The sequence below is a fragment of the Rhincodon typus genome, unplaced genomic scaffold, assembly GCF_021869965.1.
Source record: "Rhincodon typus isolate 14 unplaced genomic scaffold, sRhiTyp1.1 hic_rhity00001528, whole genome shotgun sequence".
Classification (NCBI taxonomy): Eukaryota; Metazoa; Chordata; class Chondrichthyes; order Orectolobiformes; family Rhincodontidae; genus Rhincodon; species Rhincodon typus.
This window is the reverse complement of record NW_025967166.1, coordinates 3,604-23,837: the sequence shown is the minus strand read 5'-3', so window position 1 is coordinate 23,837 and position 20,234 is coordinate 3,604. Positions and strand designations below refer to the sequence as shown.

General features: G+C 37.7%; 1 protein-coding gene across 1 annotated transcript; it reads left to right on the top strand.

The window, feature by feature from the left end:
• Positions 1-1,269: 1,269 nt before the first annotated feature.
• mlec (malectin) lies at positions 1,270-19,353 on the top strand. Its single transcript, XM_048592605.1, has 4 exons — positions 1,270-1,556; positions 11,643-11,822; positions 13,965-14,022; positions 18,973-19,353. The coding sequence occupies exons 1-4, from the start codon at positions 1,332-1,334 to the stop codon at positions 19,197-19,199; spliced, it is 690 nt and encodes a 229-aa protein (XP_048448562.1). The 5' UTR covers positions 1,270-1,331; the 3' UTR covers positions 19,200-19,353.
• Positions 19,354-20,234: the final 881 nt, after the last annotated feature.

Genomic DNA, 20,234 nt, shown 5'->3' with positions numbered 1-20,234 from the left:
CACTTTTGGATAAGTGTTGCACCTTTGCATTTCCTTCAGGCCACTTGACTTTTAACTGTATCCCTGCTTCCACCACTCATAAACTGTCTTGGGAAATCTTAGATTGTTTGTTTGCTTGCTGTTACCATCACCCACAGAAATGGAAAGTAAGGATATTAAATCCTATTTTCTTTGTAGCTGTGCTTTAGTCTGTTCCCTCCACACTTCACTTCGCTGCATCACTTGGGTGTAGCTGCCATTTGCTCCTTGCGCCTTTGGTTATTCATGAGCTGCAAATTTACCTATTCCTTGGTCTCAGTCTATTGTTTCTACCTCATCTTCCAGCAACATGCCTTCCTTCCTGATCCTTGATTTTTGGCCTTTGGAATGTTGGCCACTAAATTTTAAAAACTCAAATAAAATCGATAATTTTAAAAATGTGAATATTGCAGAAGTGGTTCATTCTTTCGGTCTTTAGAGTTGCAGGAAGTGGAGCATTTAGTATCACTTCCCCCACTCCTTCTCCTCCTCCTCCTTGCCACACTGTCTCCAAAGGGAGTTTCCTGATCTCTGTAGCAGTAACAAGAAGTAATGTTCAGTGGCCATTTGCTTCCACACAGCTGGGCAAAGAAAGATGCCCCAGGTACCCCTCATAAGCCTTTTAATAGCTTCTTTATGAAAAGACTTTGTTAGAGACTTGGGAGTACTTTGCTATATCGACATTCTTGGCTAAGAGTGAAGTACAGCATGGAGTGAAAAGGAGAACTAACACATTTTCTGTATGAATAGTTATTAGTTGCTTAACTTATGATCTGTTACACATATGTACCTTATTGGAAAGTTTTGTCAACTTCCCTCATTGGATGTGCTCATGTCCTAAAGCTGCTTTGTTTTTAAGTATTAAGTGTGCTTGCATGAACATGTTTTTATGCATGACAGTTCTTGCTCTTCACTGTGGAATCCTTGTGACTTGGATTAATCTCTTAATGAGGAATTAATGCATGTTTCCTTTAGCAAATGGTCAACAGCCTTCTCAATATTCCCAGTCATTACCAGACTTTTAAAATAAAGATGTGCTACTTTCTCTGAAATGTGAAAATGCATGTTTTAAAAGGAAACTTGTTCAACAGTGAGATGAACAGATGTTTGCTTAACACTTTTAAAATCTATAATTTATTACATGCACAACAGAACATCATAAATTAAGCAACTAATAACTATTCATACTGAACATGTGTTAGTTCTCCTTTTCACTCCATGCTGTACTTCATTCTTAGCTAACAATGTCGATATAGCAAAGTACTCCCAAGTCTTTAACAACATCCTTTTGTAATTAAGCTGTTAAAAAGCTTATGAGGGGAACCTGGAGCATCTTTATTTGCCCAGCAGTGTGGAAGCAAATGGCTGCTGATCAGTACTTCTTTGTAGCAGAAACAAGATCAAGAAACTCCCTTTTGAGGACAGTGTGGAAAGGAGAAGGCAGTGGGGGTGAAAGTGATACTATAAATGCTCAAGTTTGTAGTACTACGGTAGCACGCAACATTGGAGTAAGCCCTGTTTTGAGTCATTTAACCAAGGTATGTCCAAGTTTTAAAAACTATAGACTCTGTTTGGTATTTCACTGAGAGGGAGATTGACCTTTTAAAATGACAGTTAAAAGATGCTAAAACTAATTAAGGCTCAAGCTTATAGTCTTTGAGAAGTTGAAAGTGATGTGCTGTTTTGTATTCTTTTTGCTTTCTTGCAATTACAAGTCTTGTAGGTAAATTTGCCTGATTTTTAGCCTGAACCTTTTTATGGTTTGATAGTAGGTTTTTGGCTTCTGGGTATGATAGTATATCGTAAGCTACCAGCGCACAATTCTAAGGGCAACTGTTAATCCTGTCACCTTCTGCTTTGATCCGGGGAAGTGCAGGTTGTACATTTCTATTGTAAAGGTAGCATTTAGAAAATACAATACTTATTGCTGTTGTGGGAGTTTGCTTTGCACCTGACTGACTAGCATTTCCTACGTTAGAACAATGCCCACACTTTACATCAAAAGCTCTTCATTGCCCATAAAGCACTTTGAGGTCTAATGGTCATTAAAAAGCACTATGTAAATGCAAGTCTTGTCTTTCTTTCTAAGCTCTGTGCTAAAATGAGAGGACACAGTTATTAAACAATTCACATCCTGCTAACCTGTCAAGAATATTGTGCCTAATTAATTTCCATTTCTTTATACAGGCAGAACTAGCGCCTGCCGTGTTTCAACTATTTTCAGTCCCAATCATCATGCATTCCACTGCCGACTCAAGCACGTTTTATTGTAGAGAAGTCCTGTGCATGTGAGTTGAGCGATTATTGTCCTGTCAGTCTTGGTCTTTAAGAGACTCCAATGTTCTCTAGGGAGGTACCTTTTAAAAATTGAGTTTGGGACTTTTTCCATGTCTTGAGTACCCACAATGTTCATATTTACATTTGTCACTAGGTTTTGAGAGATGTTTTCTCTGGTTCAGCACGTCATTTTTCAGTTCAATCTCGAATGAAAAGTAACTGATTTATTTTCTGAATATAGACTCGCCTCATCTGGATGAGCTTTCTTACCAAAACAGTTCAGCCTTTGAAAACAAATAGCTTTTGGCGGCTGTTGTTGTGAAATCACAAGGATTGCATCCTCTTGAAAGAAGGAGTACTCACTGTGGATATCTCTGCCCTCAAGTTAGTGATGAGGGGCTGAACCATTAAGCTGTTGGTCAGCATTTTCACTCCAGTAGCTTTACTTTTTGATCAGACTTTCCAGCATTTTTCTAGCTATGCATGCTGCTGTGAGAGCAGCATGGAATAGCATCTTCACGGTCTTTTCACTGAAGCTCAACTTTTTTTTTGTGATTTTATTTCATCACTTGATTACCTAATTAAAACTTAACCAGGATCAATTTATTAGTTTATTGTTGTGTTTGAATGCAGTATTCATGAAATATTCAATTAGACTAACAGGCAAAATCTAATTTACCATATTAAAACTGCTGAAAGACTATATCAATGGAGAACGTACCCTATTTATTACAGATGCCAGGTGTCAAACTGTATCACAGCCTTAGACCCAGCAAGGGTCTAGGCCCGAAACGTCAGCCTCTCTGCTCCTATGATGCTGCTTGGCCTGCTATGTTCATCCAGCCCTGCACCTTGTTGTCTCGGATTCTCCAGCATCTGCAGTTCCTACTATCTTAGACCCAGCATTCTGGTTGTTCGTGGATTGCCTTTAGTATGAATGCTATCTTCAAACGATGTCTATCAGTTATGCCTTTGGACATCCAAACTCCTTTTCTTACAGATGGACTACCATTTTCCATAAATAGTGGTAACAGTGGTTAGCATGGCCATGTATGTAACTCTGTTGAGAAGTAAGTCACAGGAGAACAGTCATGTCACTTTTGTTTCCTAAATAAAAGTTGCTGACCAATCATAAACGTCACTATAATGACACTGCTTTGACTCATGCATAAACTTTTTAGTTTAGCAATTAAAAATACAACATCCCACATGTGGCTAGTGACTGACTTATTGGACTACAGACAAAAATAGCTATTAGGCTTTATGCAGCATAGCCTACTTGTCAGACACACTTATGTGAACCAGTATTTTTATTTAAATTGTGGCAAGCCCAGTAAACAGATTTATACAGAAAGTAATTTGTTTAAAATATGAAAAGACCTGAATCTGAAATCCTTGTAATCTTCTCCACATATTCTTATAGCCCCAATTAATAAAGATATATGATGCATGGGAAGATTCCTTACAGCAGTGCTTCCCAAACTATTTCCTACTGATATCCAATTTAACAGTTTGAAAATAGTCGTGAGCCCTCAATAAGACACGAGAGTGGGTTTGAGAATTGTGTGGGCAGGGGCCTATTAGAGAGGGAGCATAGCTGTTAAACTCGGTTAGAGCTCCCCAACAACCTTTTGTCTCAACAGTGGACCCAAACCTTCAACTCTCAACCCTATTTGAGGTTCTCAGCCCCACTTTAAGTCATACCTTACGGGGCTTGCTTTTGGCAGATGTTACTGACAATGGAACTGAAGAGTTTGAGAGGATCTGTACTGTAGCTTGGTAAATCTGAATGTTTCTGTCTAAGTTCAATTAGTACAAAACCAGGTATAAGTCTTAATGCACATTTCACATTAAGTGCAGAAGTTGTGGGATGAAGTCCTCCTGGATTTCAGCACACTGTAGACTGAAATTTATATTGAGGGTGTAGAATTTTTGGTGATGTTGCTTTTAAGTGACACAGAGGCCCCTGTTATACCTGTTTGGATAGAAGATATGTAAGATTGCATGAAGTTATTTGTAGAAGAACTGAGACTACTTCCAATCTCTTGCTCAACATTCTTACTGCAACTCATGGTCATTATTGGCATTTTACATCAAACGTGTTAAGATCTGTTTGAGACCTATGACAAGGTGCTATAGGAGTACAAGTTCAATCTACACTTCAGAAAATTTGTATTGGAACATATATTTTGTAACCAACAGAAGTGTTTACATTTTTCTGTTCAATTTGATTGGTCCTTGACTGCAATGAAATGGTCCTGTTCATCAGTAAGAAACTGTGCTTGTAAAGGGTACAGGTTGCATATGGGGCTGCAACATTCTAGCTTTTGAGTTTTTTTCCCAATTTCCTGACAATGCAGAATGTTTCTGCACTTTTCCAACTGCTCCATCCCATCAGCAAGGCTACAAAAAGCAGATCATGTTATATCAAAGTGAGCTCTAGCCAGAAACCACCAAAAATAACTTAGACCTATATGGCATCTCTAAAATTACTGAATAGTTAGAGATGCTGCCTTTCAGTTGAGCAACTGTACTAACATGTCCTCATGGTAAAAACTGTCTTTCCACAAAGTCAACACAGAGCAGTAGCCAACTTTGAAATGCAGATATACTTCTACTGTATTCTAATCCACATTCTAACTACACTAAATTACAAGGAAATAGAGACATTTCTAATAGACTATTTTTGGAGACTACAAATTTTTTAAGTTCCTCCTAGTGACGTCAATTTGAGGTGAATAGACAAACCTCTGTTAGCCTTCATTTCCTTCTGGCTTTGTCTATTTGAAAAAGTAATTCGAATTAGTTGGGGTGCAGTGGTTGTAACTGTATAGCGTATTCAGTGATCACTGACAAGCCCCTCCATGTGTACTTTTTTTTTTGCTGTATGACTCAAAGCAGTATCACTACTTGCTGTGTTTCATACTGCATGATCTGAAACAATCTTAACTTGAAAATAGCAAAATTAGTTTTATCCAACACCTACCAGGAACAAGTGTCACTGGTAAATCAAAAACGCCAATTAATGGAGGGAATACTAACTTTGTTAGTCACCACTTACAATTAAATAATTTAAGTTCCCTTAGTAGATAATAGGCCCTAGGGAGATTTACATGGTCTTGGAAGGCAAAAATATAACTGGGTACTGCAAAATATTTTAGCTGTGCTATTAAAGCTCTATGGTTAGCCAAAGCTCAACTTGCTCTCTCAACATTGCTCAGTTATCACAGACACAGCTTCTGGATGGTCACGTGCACAGGTTAATCAAGAATGGAGGTAAGGGATTTTTTAAAAAGCCACCTTCTGAGATACCTAAAAATAAAACCACAGATTCTGTGGTTTTAAACAAACAAAATTAAACTTTGTGTAATAAAGTCACAATAGTTGGTCTACAGCATAAACTCCAGAATTAATAGGGTGTAAGTAAGGGTACAAGGCACATTGGTCGAACAGCCCAGAGCACATCAAATGGGAAAAGCAGTTCCTACTATCTCTGAAACAATTTTAACCCCACTGCGAAGCCTCTACTAAGGACTCCAGCATCTGTAGTTCATACTATCTCTAAGACATGCTACAGATTTCTCTAACTCCCTGCACTTTGGTGATGCTGGTTTGCCAAAACCCATTAAAACTTGGGTATCCTTTATTAGGAATTCCTTTGGAGGCCTAACTTCAGAACTTCCTCAAAAAGTAGCTCCATTACAGACTGCCTCAGTGTTTGCTCATATGCTGGTGGTTCACCCTTCTTTTCTGAGGGCTGTACTCCCCTGGATTCTTGAGACTGACCTGAATCTACTAACAGGCACAGTTCTGGTTTTTCTGCAGATAGCTAGCTTTGTTGAGGTTGTAATGTCCCAGGTTTTTCAGAAGTCTACTATTTCTCACTGCACCATGCAAGTACTGTTTGTGAGCCTCCCTCACAATGCAACAAATCCCCACCCTGCAGTGGATCATTAATGGCTCACTTGCTTACTTTGTGAGACTCCCAGGCTCTTCCTGAGCCCTAACCCCAACACTTAGCTGCACATACTGGCTCCCAGGATTTCTGAGCTTTGATTTCTCAGAGCCGCTATACCAGAAACCTCCTCTTCATTAACCACCTCATGTGTCTTGTCTTTTACGGCTGCACCTTGGTAAGGTTTTCATGGTAGCCCAGGTCCTGTGGTCTCCTTTTTGTGTGTTCCATGTCCCTGTAGGCCCACTGCTGATGACCCAGATAACTGGACGCCTCAGAAGTTTAAAAGGATCCCTGGACAGAGCGAGCATAGCCTATTCCACTGTATGGCCATGTTGGGAATCACAGGGCATGCCAGTAATTGGAATCCTTGGTTTCTGCCTGGCAAAACCCAACTAGAAGAGACTGAAGAATCAGTGTTTTGTAACTGAGTAAATGTTGAGTTTGGCTTTCGTAATGAACATTATTGTTAAGTATTAACGGAAAACTGACAATGTACAGGTGGAAATAAGATTTGTTTGAAGGATGAGATTATGCAATTCAGTCACTTGAAATGCAGCATCCTCAGATGTTGTTCAAGATTTCACATTCTGAAGTTGTTAAATGGATTTTAGAAAAATTGGATCTTTTTTAAAAAAAAAGTCTGACCACCTTGATAGAAGTAAAATCTCCTTTTTTAAGAAGGGGAAGGCAAGATACTATACGTGCTGGAAATCTCATTCTAACATATTCTATTTATTTTGATTTCAGCACACCAGACAGTTACAAACTGTCAAATTTCCAGCGTGGGTAACATTTTGCCTTGAGAGTCGGGGCAGTAATCAACCTGAGATAGGTGGAAGGTTGGAATGATGAAATGAACAACAGAATCATTAGCAATCCCCCTGCTGATTGAATATCCCGAAGCAGCAGTTATGATTTGTAATACTTGAACTTCAATATCTAACTGGGAAGGCTGTCACATAGGAAATTGTAAGATGTGGTACCATTCCTAAAGCTCCGACTGAACTTTGTAATAAAGAGGACAAAGAGAGTGAGGCTGGAGTAGGGCAGAGAATTAAGATGAGGGGTGATCAGCAACTCGGGCTGCCAGTTGTGATCAAGTTGTTGGTGTCCAGTAAAGCTTGGCCGCCTCTAAACTAGAGGAAACTGCATGGTGAACAATCAGTACAGTATATTGAATAACCAGACCCAGTATATCTCTGTTTTACCAGGAGTTTTTTTTAGGCATGCCAGTATGATGGGAAGTGCTAAAAAGTTATGTCTTATCTCCTGTGCTTGTATGGGGAAGAGTGCATGGTGGGGGTAAAGATGTAGAACTATTTTCAGCTCAGTTTTCACTGTTTTCTAATGCAGAGATTAGATGTCTGTGTCATGTGTCTGAAAATATCAAATGAGATATTGCCAAAGTGAGGCACCAAACGATCGCTACTCTTAGTTAGATATGTCCCTGCTCCATGTATCTCAAAAACAAAAGTTTGTCCACTGATTTGCTGTTGCAAGTGTGAGCTGGTAACAGCATAAAAAGAGAATCAGGATGTTTAGGAGCGGAGAATACTGGAATCTAAATGGGTATCTCTTAATGCATGGCTTTAACTTGTTACTGTTGTATATATGCGTATTGTACAGTAAGCTCCAGTGAGGGCAGAATTGTATTCAGTATGGCAATCCATATTTACAATTTCCGATGCACTTAACTATTAGTGCCATAAAAATAATATTTGTTTTGCAATTTGAAAGCATTGAACCCCATGACGTTTCTATAATTGCTTGGCGGATCTGATTCAGTCAAGATATCCTTTATTAATGGTGATAGTTGGCAGTAGTAAACAACTTTCTGGCATTAAAATTTAATTATTACATTTGGAGAGGTTCATTCATTTGAGATTTTGATGTTTGAGATTGAAATTTTGTCTTTCTGGCCTTGACATTGCATTCACCCACTCTAATTTACCCTTATCAGGCTTTGCGTTGTTCAGAAAAAAAAAAAAATCTGGAAAATTAATAAAACTAAATTTTCAACACTTCTTTAAATTTCCTAAAGCGGTTCACAACCTGAAAGATCTGTTAATTGCTAATTTTCAGTGCCAGAGGGGTGATTGAGAGTAAGAAATAAATAAATATTGCGCCTGTGTTTAACAGCCCTCCGTATCTGTAGTGGGATTCACTCTATCTACTGTACTAATATAACACTTTTTCGTGCAAATCACATAGTACCAGTGGAAAGGAGACAGCAAAATACATCCAGTTCTGAAAAGGATCACTGGACCCATTTTTGTTTCAGATCTGCAGTTCTTTTTATTTTACTAAAATAAAACATGTTAGCTTCACAAAAAATTAAAAAGGGAACAATGCCACTCACAGCAATTTTTCAGTATTGGTGTTGAACCATGCGTTTGCCTATGCCTGAAGTTGTTGTGCACTTTTACATATGTAAATGAGAGTTCCATTAGTCTCACTGTTACTGTTGTTGTCATGAGAGCAAAATTTGATCCTACCATGTAGAACAGTTACAAGACAAACCTAGAACAGCGGACCTTCTAATTCTACTCTTCGCAGCTACCCTCCTTTTATTTAGGAACTGTCAGCCTGTGAACAATTTTGCACTGCAGAACAGCACAATTGAGATTTTCTCCATCCTTATTGAAGGCAGTCGTCATGCTGTGCCCTATTAATTTGTACGAGAGTCTGTTATATGAGACAATATTGTCAATAGACTATTTTTTTGTGGAAGAATTACAGCTGAACCCTACAGTTGCATGAGTTCACACATACCTTCTGGGTTTGGAAACGGGATAACAATTGGGAACTGAAATCCTGGCTGATTTTTTTTTTTTTTTTCCTTCCCACTCTTTCCCTTAACACAGCGGGACTGATGTCTTTTACAATACCCATTCCTCACAATAACTCATTGATTACCTCTGCACAGACCAGCAATGCAACTTAGCCTGGGGCTTTGTTGCTCAGTGTACATAGAATTAAAAGCTTTTAAAAGGTTCCTGGCATGAACTCTAGCATATTGCTATTATGTTAGGCTGTAATTATGATGTCCTGGTTTTCTGGCATAATTTCAGTGTGTTTATTCCAATACCGAATATATAGGGTGATAATGGCAGGGTCGCTGTTAGAAATATTAATTTATTTTGTACACAGACTACCCTTAATATTTTATATTTAGGAGACTGTAGCCAGTTTTCATATCCAACTTTAAAACCAAGCTAGGAAAATGAGCAGGCGAGCAATAAAACAACTTAAGCTAAGTGACGATCATATTTATGAATGAACTGTGCGCTGCAAATATTGGCTGCTAAAATTAATGTTTGAAGTAACATATCATCTCTACGGTTCATGAACATGGATCTTTTAACAATCTGACCTGTGAGTAAAAATCAAAATAATTCTGACATCGGAACACACAGACCATGTAGCATCTATGGAAGGAGAAGTACTAGGCTTAAATTTCAGATCAGTGCATTTTCATCTGAACTCTGCCTTTGGGCTGTTGACTTGTAACATTTAATTCAATGTTTTCCTCACTACCTACTTTGCATTTCTGGTATTGTCTGTCTTATTTGGAAAATGTTGATGGTAAGTTTTGGTTTTTATTGATTTTTGAGTATGTTCTCTGCACAGTATGCCAACATTGTACGTCATTAGTGATCATTATTCATATTATTGTAGTCATTTATAAAGGATTTTCTATATGTTTCCTTTGCATTACAATTGTATGTACAGCTGCAGACATGGTTCTTTTGGAAATTTTGGGGAGTAAGGTGAAAATCAGTTTCTCTTTTTGCCATCCAAAAGGAGAAAAAAACAGGTAATTTTGTTGGAAAAGTTGGTATAAATTGATTTTTTTTTTAACAACTTCTTGTTTGTTGTCTGCAGCTTTAAGCTTCATGTGTTTGAAATGCAAACGAGTCTGGTTTGTTAAATATTGAAAGTGCTACATGAGAGTGGAGATTGGGCTGGCCGCAAGTAGCTGATTGGTCTGTGGAATGGTGTTTAGTTATCAATGACAAAGGCCTCCTAACTGCCACCAACTGTGATTGGCTCCCAGATAACTGAACAACTTGGGGATGTGAATGTTTAGGTCAGAAGCTGGAAGAGCCAGATCTGTTTTTGTTCTGCAGTGCTAAGCATCACAACCCTGAAGACAGCGAATTTATTTTCTCTCTCCCAGTTGGTGTATCGTGTGACTGACTAATAAGTCAGCCTTTTGAGTATGAACAGTCACCTTGTGCTTTCAGCAATTTAACCAGGGTAAAGTTACCTGCAGAAGGAAGATAGAGAAGCAGCGTTGTGATCAACTAAAGGATTGTCTCAGCAAATACTGTGGACAGGGACCATTGAACTGTTTTCCAGGCTTTCCCTCTGCCCATAGCAGCTGTGCGTGTGTTGAGTGGAGTTTAATAAGTGGGTTTAGAGTGTTTGTATTGTTAAGGTTCTTTTTGACTGTTTCTCTTTAGAATCAATTTTATTTGTAATTTTAATAGTAGTTCTAGTTAAGTAGAAAGACCTGGTCCCTACTTTCAAACTGGGTCTAAAAGACAAGTTCACTGGGAGATTCTGCATATGTTTTAAAAGTCGTAGCTTCTGTGATGATTCTGGGAATAGCAGGGCTTGATTTTCCAGCATGCTATCCCAGTGAGGTGTAACAATACAAACTAACTACTTCTCTGTTTAAAATCAATGTGACCCATGTTTGGATGGTAGCATGCAGAACTCTGCACTGGCATGAGTGTATTCGGACTTCTGCACGTGTGCGAGTAAAAAGTCATAGACCTCTAAACATGTGTAAGTGTGCATTCATGAAGTGCTACAGATCTGGCTGCTTTGTAGAGCCTTAAGCATGGTTCAGGATTATTGTCTGTACTACAACTGACAATTTGTGTTTCTGTTTAAATTTCCTTATCAGTTCAACGTGAAGCAGTTCTTAATGAGTCAAATCTTAATCGTCAGGAGATCCTGTGACAGTAGAAAGGAAATCGAAGGGACAGGCCCTAGAATCCTGTAGTTTTGATGTATTTGAAAGGATATGTATTTTCATCCATTTCTCCAGAAAGACCTGAGCCTAAGTAGAATTGTACTTCAGAAATTTATAATTCTGTTATTGTGAGAGCATTCGCAAGATGTTATTTGTGTTTTAAAACTACCTGTGTAGAAATTTTATACTGTCATTAATGAGTGCTGAAAAGAATCTATCTGAAGGTTGTAATCTTGCCTACCTTAGTAACTTGCATAGAAGCTGTATTCTTCATTCAAAAATAAGTTATTGAGATGTAGCCCATTTGGATGTTGTAACTGTTTCCATCTTTCCATGTGCTAAACTGATACCTGGACCTTTAGAAACTAAACTTTGCTTTTGTGATTTGCTTTCTTCCCTCTCTAGGTCTTTGATGTGAGACTAAATGGACAGCATGTAGTGGTGAAAGATCTTGACATATTTGAAAAAGTGGGACACAGCACAGCACATGATGAACTGGTGTCTTTCACAATTAGAAAAGGAAAACTCAGCGTTCAAGGAGAAGTGTCTACATTTAATGGGAAACTACTTGTAGAATTTGTCAAGGTAAGGAACTATTAATTTTGACGGAATATACAAATATCCACATGAAGAGCAGAAGTCAGTCATTCGGCCCCTTGAGCCTGCTCCTTTTTAGTACAATCATTGCTGATCTAATTTGTGGCCTCAACTCCACGTTTCAGCCTCTCTCGGAGTCTGACTCATCTGCTGAGAACCAATCGTGAACAGAGCAGCTTGCAAACCTGTGGAATACATTTGATCATATTTGTTTCACAAATTAAGTCTCCTCCTACCTTTTACAGGGAACTTTGCAGACTGTAAAATTCTTTCATTTTTAAGGCCAAAGATAAAACCGGTTAAGCTTGTAAATAATTGACTAGCAACATTTTGTGGTTTTGTGATAATATTGAACTCATTACTCCTATAGACTTTGGTGCAAGTAAATTACAATGTAGCAAGATAAATGTGTTGAATACATAGTATATTTTTGTAATGTCAGATAACATACTTATTGTTTATAATAGTGCTGATTGCTGTGATCAATACTAAGATTCATAGCTTTCTTCCCAGAGCTACAAACCGAATATCCTCACTCATTTTCTTGCTAGAAATACTGTGGCACACAGGTGGTCCAAAGCCGGTGTAAAGATAAAGAAGATCACATGTTGAAAGCCCAATCAAATGCTATTTTTAAATACTGTTCTGTAGGAAGAATTGATGTTGTAATTTATTGTACTTTGAACTACGTGTTCTATCAATTTTTTTCAGTTTTGGTTGTTGTGTATTTTATGGTAATCAGTCAAGGTGACATTGCTTATATTGTCACATTTCTCAATGCCTTTTCTCAAACGATACACTTCTAAAATTTTTAAAAATACTATTATGAGCCGGCAAACAGGTTGATATTATAATCTCTCCTTTTCTGCAACACCTTGTACTGTATAAGTAAGTGGTTAACTGACAAACAAGCTTGTTTTTGAGTTGCTGCTTTCCAAGTAGGTCTATTGGGTTTGATGCAACCTATACATTTCATGGTTTGGAGTTTCTCTTGGATTGTGGAATGCCTTTTTTTTAAACCATGTGCTCCTTACCCTAAAAGGATTCTTTTCTATTAAAAAATAGCTCTTGAGTTGGTGTTTCTAGCCTCTTAACTTTGGTTGTTTTGCACGAATGATGGAACATGGTTAGCCCATGTGCATGAGAGTATGCCCTTGAGTCCACATTCTGCTACCACCCTTAATTTTGGCCAGATTTGTCCATTATCACTTGGTTTGATGGGGGTTACCTCTAGACTGAGTACGTTTTGGTCACATTGGCTAAACTCACTTTTTCTATTATTCATGTTTGGAAAATGTTAATGGGGCTATTTTTAGTTTGAGAGAAATATCAAGTCAAATCCCTCACTGATCTGTGTCCAAATATAAGGTTGTTCTGCAGGTATTACTGCAGAAACAGGACCTGGGTGATTTCCTCTCTGTAGCCCAGAGACCTAAGCCCATTGCAGCATCTGTCTTGCTATCCTGGAGGTTATCATCAACATTAACACAAAATATGAATAGCAATGATGGGACTTCTTTGATATGACTTGGATAAAACAATGGCCTAAAATAAATCGCAGTGACATTTGTAACTATGCTGAGATGGTTAACTTATTAGTTTAAGATTAACAGCACTGAAATTAACAGTGCTTTGAGTATTCCTCTGGCTGTGCTGCTGCACAAATTAGAGTTTCTGCCTCTGCTGCCTTACAGGCTGAGTTCCAGATCACCACCACTTTGAGAGAGAAAATTCTCATCCCCTGTTCAATCCTTCCTTCCTTCCAGTCGTTTTAAACGTATGCCCCTAGTCACTGACCTCTCTGCTAAGATAAATAGGCCCTCCTTAATCACTCTATCCAGGCCATCACTATTCTGCACATATCAATCACATCTTTCCTTTTGCTCCAAGGAGAACAATCCCAATCTGTCCGATTCTTCCAGCCCTAAAAGCATCCTTGTTCCAATAGCTGACTAGTTCACTCACACACTAATGCTGTATATTAGTTGTGCTTTAATTGTAGACACTATAGTTTGGAATTAAGTAAGAAAACTGGGAATTATGCATAATCTGCACATTTAGCCCACAAGAGTTTGAGAAAAACCCTGAAATGCTAACTGAACAATTTTGTATTTTGGTTCTGCCTTTTAGGGTTACTATGACAACCCAAAAGTCTGTGCTATATGCATCATAAAGGGAACAGTGGAGGGTAAGTTAAATATTCAAAATAGTCTCTCAGTTGTGTCAGACATTTGGTTGCAGTTGATCATTTTAACAATTCATCCAATATGTTCATACATTTTAATGACTTGGTGAGAAAGCAATTTGATACCTTGGAGAGCTGCATTGACTTTAGTGTAGTACTGCAATTTAATATGGATATTTAATACGTGAATTGATCACTTATTTTATTGCTCAGCTTGTTACCTAGATAGTACTGTAGGTCCAAAAATCAAATCTGTTGCATTGGATAGCATGAAATGAAAGTGAAGTACAAAATAAAGTGAGGGATATGTTGTTTTTCTTTAATAAAGCAAAACTAATTCAGATTGGCTGTTAATTTAGGGGTGTTTTCTCTCCAGTTAAATTTCAGTTGGATTAACAAACCTATTGATAAAAGACTAAAGCATGACAACTTATGTTTTTTCAGATCCGCAATAAATCTTGATGTCACCTCTTGCAGCTTTAAAAAAGTATATAAAAAGTCAACAGGGGAAAGAATATTTAAGGGGGGGAAAAAAAGAGGTTTGTAATTGTTTTAACTGGTGGTGAGGACTACAGTGTAAGTGTAGGCAAATTCTTGTATATAAAAAAATATATGGCATGTCCTTCTAAGGAAGTAACATTTTTCCTCCAACCTTCCCAGGTACAGAATAAATGATGTAAGAGTTAAAGTTCTTTCTTTTGTCCCAGCATTTTACTTTAATGCCTAACTGTATTTCTGTATGTCTGCTTTCCTGAGCCCCAAAGGAGTCTGGTAGGGGTGGAATTAGGAATTGGCCTGTACATTCTACACTCTAAGGCAATTGTCTATTCTTTTATTTTTATTTTTCTGGTGGATTGTCTTCCCTCCTATTCCTCATTGTAATGCAGTTCTTTAGTGCTAACACCCCATTACTATCTTGTCCAAAAGGGCACAGTTCAAATAGTCAGTACACATCAGCATCCATTATGGGCTGGCCTGGTGAGATTTCAGTCAAGTTCGATCTGTGTCCAATGTATGTAGATATTGAGCTCTTTGAAATGAAGGGTAACTTATGAGTTATGACAATGAAACAGAAATTAACCGTGCATGTTTATATTTCTGGGATTTGAAGGTAGTTGTGTGGGCTTTATATGTCACACCATCTAATCATAATCTAAAAGCTGTCTAGTACATTAACGCCCTTGACCCTGGCTTAAGGTAATGCCAAATTGGGTCATATACTCGGTCCACGGCAGTACAAAAACCAACAAGCAACAAGCTTAGCCAGGTCCAACAGGAGCAGTTGAGGGAACAGATGTGCTGATTTTGTCTGGACCTAAGACCAGTGGTTTGGCCAGTTTGAGCGCTGACAGCATGTTATTGCAGCTTTGCTTTGGGAAAATGTCCTAGGGGAGCTGTATCGTGGACACTTGATCACCAAACGCAGAACCAAAGTGTGGTTACTGATGTGACTGTCCAGGATCTCCCATGAGCATTTAGTCTTATTGTCGACTACAAGGCCTGTGCTATTTCTAGACCAGAGCAACAAGAGTCACTGATACCTTTCACATTGCCTACACGTTCCTATGGGCAATGTGTTTGTTTTTGATGGAATATCTTGCATCATTGTCGTCGATTTGTTTGTCCTGATGCCTTGAGGTTGAGAGGTTTCATACCATGCCTGCAATGTGGTTACCAGAGTACTGTGAGAAATTTGCAATATGTGGTACCTCTGTGATCATTTCGGACAACAGCGGGTAGTCATAAATGGGTTTTTTTTTACCTATTTTGAGCCAGCTCTGAATTTTGAATGTCTCAGGTTAGCTGAGGTATCAATAATGGAATTGAAAAGTGAGCATGGGGTCAAGATGGTTAAGTCACCTTTTGAAGAATATTGGCTTATTTTCAGCAGTGCCAAGCTATTGATCGGCCCCACTCCTCCAGTGTGGTCGAACACCATCCTCCTCTGAAGGAATTGACCGTCCTGCAGCCACTCAACATACACACAAGTAGACAAACGTATTTTTTTATTGGATGAGCAGCAATAGTAGTTTATTTCCCTTCCTTTTCACCTCCTAACAAAGGTATTAACTCTAATCATTTCAGTGTTTCTTTCCAATTCATGAAAATTTTAAATAAAGGCATTGATCTGAATAAACTGAATACCATGATACTGTCTCTGCAATGGGTTTCTGATGACATCCAACTGATTAGCATTATTAAAACCCAATCATCCAAGATTTGAATATTACCCCATATTTGAAGTAACTTGCAGCCCTGGAGAGGATGAAAGACAAGCCAGTTGCAGTGCCTGTTAATTTAATGCAGACCAGAAATAGAAGCTTAGTTATACGCTAGGAATGTGTTTAAACAGCTAAGCTATGAATTAGCTTGCAAGTCATTCTCTAATTGTCCCTACAGTAATCTTTGTAACGTTGAGTTTGTGGCACAATTTTCATTTGGATAAAGTGTGGAAAATTGTGGTGCAGGAAAACAAGTGCAGATTGTTAAATTTTGAAACTGCTAAGTTCAAACTTTTATTTATAGGCAGACTCTGAAGAAATTAAGGCAGACCCTGTTTTTTTAAAACAAGCTATTGCTTTAAATGGGTGATTATAATTTCTTGTTGCAGTAAGTTGTCTGGTAATCATTACCCTGACTACAGCAAAATGTCATTGGACTTCAGGCAATGCTGACCACATTAAGGTCTTTACTTAATAGTTTTGTTAACAGATGTCTGTAAAACCCGAGCTTTTTTACTTTTGGTAAAACCAGTCATTTCTTTTTCACACTCCTCTTTGCACTGAATTTTTTACTTTTTGTTTTCTGATATCAAAATAGCAACTTTTTTTAAATACTTTTCTTGATGAATCATTGAAGTATACTGCAAATTATGTTTTAGTTTAATTTACATTTTAAAAGGGCAAGAAAAGTGATGAGGCTTCCTGCATTCATGTGGTTAGAGGAAGGGTTTCTCTCATTAAATACTCCAAGTTACATACTGTTGTTGGCAGATTTATATCTACATCTTCAGCAGAGTTCTAGGATAAGTATCTTGTGTAGGAAAACAACAAATCTGTCATTTCCCTGTGTGAAATGCCTCCTGTTTGTTGATCATTAAGCAGCTCCTCTCAATGGAGCTCCATTGTGCTTGAGCAAAACATGAACTATCCAATGCATCAGTCCTCTCAGTGAGGACTTAAAGCAATTACTTCCTTTTTGTAGGCATGTACCAATGGCAAGTTATAAGCCATTGAATAAAATCAGTTAAGTTCGTCAGGAATGCACAGACATAAAGTTGTGCTAGCATAGAAAACAGTAACAGCTTTAAGCTTTCCAGTTATACTGTGGAGAATTTAGCTTATGCTTCTGTTTATTTAATTATTTCATTCTGCAGGTTAGGCTTGTTGGTAAATGGTGAAGTTTATGGTAGAAAAGGAATAGTCACAGCATGGATACAAAATTGATGAGATGGAAAGCCTTTGCTGTCAACACTTAAATCTCGTTAATTCTAGGATATCTTTATTTCATGACAAATAGTAACAAGTCGGTAAACATGAATGCTTGTAAATAGATTTTATTTTTCTTCAGTGTATGATAATTGAAAAATTATGCTGCTCATAACTTTCAATTAAAATTTGTCCTGTAGACAATAATACTTTTCTGGATAGCTTCACAACATCTCTAATATTGCCAAAAACTCTGGATTGTCAGTGTCTCATTCAGGATATAGTTTAAAAAAAAACTACTGTTGCATTTATGTGGTCAATAGTAACTTAGAACTGCTGCAAAGTTGCAAATTAGTGATATAGTAATACTTGTTTTGACATGAAAATGTACCTCTGAAAATCTATGGACTTAAAGCTATTATTTCACATTTATCCATAGTCTGTTCAACATGTAAGGGTCCATCCATAATCGTGATGCAAAGATTTTTTTATACAGGCAAACACTTTTGTTAGCTCCAAACATAGTGTGTACCTGTTGCTTAATTGTATGGCAAAGGGATGGAGTATAAAATTAAGGAAGTTTTGGTGCACCTGTGTTAGTAAGGCCACAGTTTTGCTTACATTATATAAGGAGGGACATGCTTGCATTGGGAATCAGTTCAGAGATGATTCACTAAGCTGATTTTCCTCAGGTGTGGTATTTGACTTGAACAATTCAGTAGATTGGGCCTGTTGTCACTTTGGAGTTTAGAAGATTGAAAGGCAATCTTAGTGAAACATTTAGGAGTCTAAAGGGGCTTTACAGGGTAGATGTTGAGAGGATGTTTTCCCTTGTTGGAGGAGGTTTACATGTCAAAATATGACTCAGTTGAGTTTCTTCTGAAAATGTGTTTGGAATTGTCTCGACCAGCAGTGGAGGCTGGATTGATGAGTATATTCAAGGCAAAGTTGCACAGATTTTGGGGTGGCATCGGGTTTGCAGCCAAGAGTGGAGTAAATCTGATCAGCCAAGAGTAAAATCTTAACACAGAATACTGTTTGGCCCCTTTCAAACTGAAACAAAGCTGCAGAAGGTCACTGCATCAATTTCAGTTCTTTTCCATTCATTTTATGGGCTGTGATATTCCGAGGCATAGGTTTGCTTGCCATTTAAAGGATGTGAAGTATTTTTCAAGCTGTACACTACTTTTTTCATTTTGGCTAGGTTAGGTATTTATATTTCCCTTTGCTATTGTGACGTTGAACTGGCAACAATGGAGAGCTGCATTCAAATGCTGTTAGTGACAGAAGAAAAAATGGTCGGGCTGAACTTGACGGCCAGTTAATGCCTTTGTTAATAATAAAGAGCCCATGAAATGGATTTTTGTCATCCATAAAACATTAAGATGGAAAAGTATGAGAGAAATGTGCAAGTTCAATTTGAGTTGTCTCCCTTCTCTTCAAAATTTAGTATTTTAATTGTAGTTTAGAATGTTGACAATTAGTTAAATCTGCCTTTCCATTATTACTTTTTACTTCATTGCAGATGTTCCCAAACTCCTGCCTCATCCTGGTCTAGAAAAAAAGGAAGAGGAGGAAGAAGATGATGATTATGAGGAGGGTAATGAGAAGAAGACATTAAGCAAAAAGAAGGTGAAGTCGGGACCTCGAACACCAGACCCATATGCCTCAGATAACAGCAGCCTAATGTTTCCCATTTTAGTTGCCTTTGGGGTCTTCATTCCCACCTTGTTTTGTCTCTGTCGGTTATGAGATACACTTCGCATGTACAGTGGTGCTTGTGGGTGAGGAGCTTTGAGACAGTGTGGGGCAGTCTGTTTAAAGCAGTTTATTTCTCTTCCCTCTTTTCAGAAACGAGGTGGAGAAAGGAAGAGAAATGGTTTGTATGAAAATTTGAAGGCTTGAATCGCAATAAGTATTTTTTTTTTTTTTTTTTTTTTTTTTTTTTTTTGGTTAATAGATTCCCAATTTTTAAAAATAAACTCTCCTGCAATAATTCTGAAGTGCAAAATTGAAAGCCCCAAATAACTGAGTGCTTAAACTGGAGGCTGAAACAATGTTGTCCATGTTTCCTTTTGGCTCTGGGTAAAGTATAATGTAAAGAACTTTCTGATTAGGTTGGGGAATAAATGTACCAATTATCTGAAAGTAAAGTCTATATGCCAGTATATGAATTATTTACCATTCAAAGTTCAAGGAAATTCAAAATCCACTGGTAAAACTTGAATGGAGAATTTTAAATGAGAAAGGTACTATAAACAAATATGGTGATTGACCAATATGTATTTTTGTTTTGAATCATTCCCCTCCCTCCTTTGCTATACCGTGTCTACCTGCACTTGGGCATTGGCATGAATTTTTTTTTTTCTTTAAATAGTGAACTATGAGTGTATTGAAATGAACAGATTTGAGCTAGTATTTCAGCTGGTTAGAAATGGTGCTTAGACAATGGGTACAAGGTTTTCAAAGATTGAGCGGCCGCGTTAATTTCATTTGTGTTTGAGTTTTATCTGGTGGTTTGGTGGTTTGGTTGTTTGCTGAAAGATACCTCCAGAATGATTTTTGTTAGCCTAAATTATGAGATCAGAATAGCAAATTCTCAATGTCAAAAATCAAACTAATGTATAGCAATTCTGTTAGCAGCTGAAAAATGACAATGTTTTACACTTTTTAGGCACTGGGCCTGCTGTATATTCCTGCTGCCTTCTGTTTTTATTCCAGATTTTCAGAATTTACAGTTTAAGAATATTTCCTCACTTGTTTTCAATGTCAAGTTCTCCACTAAAA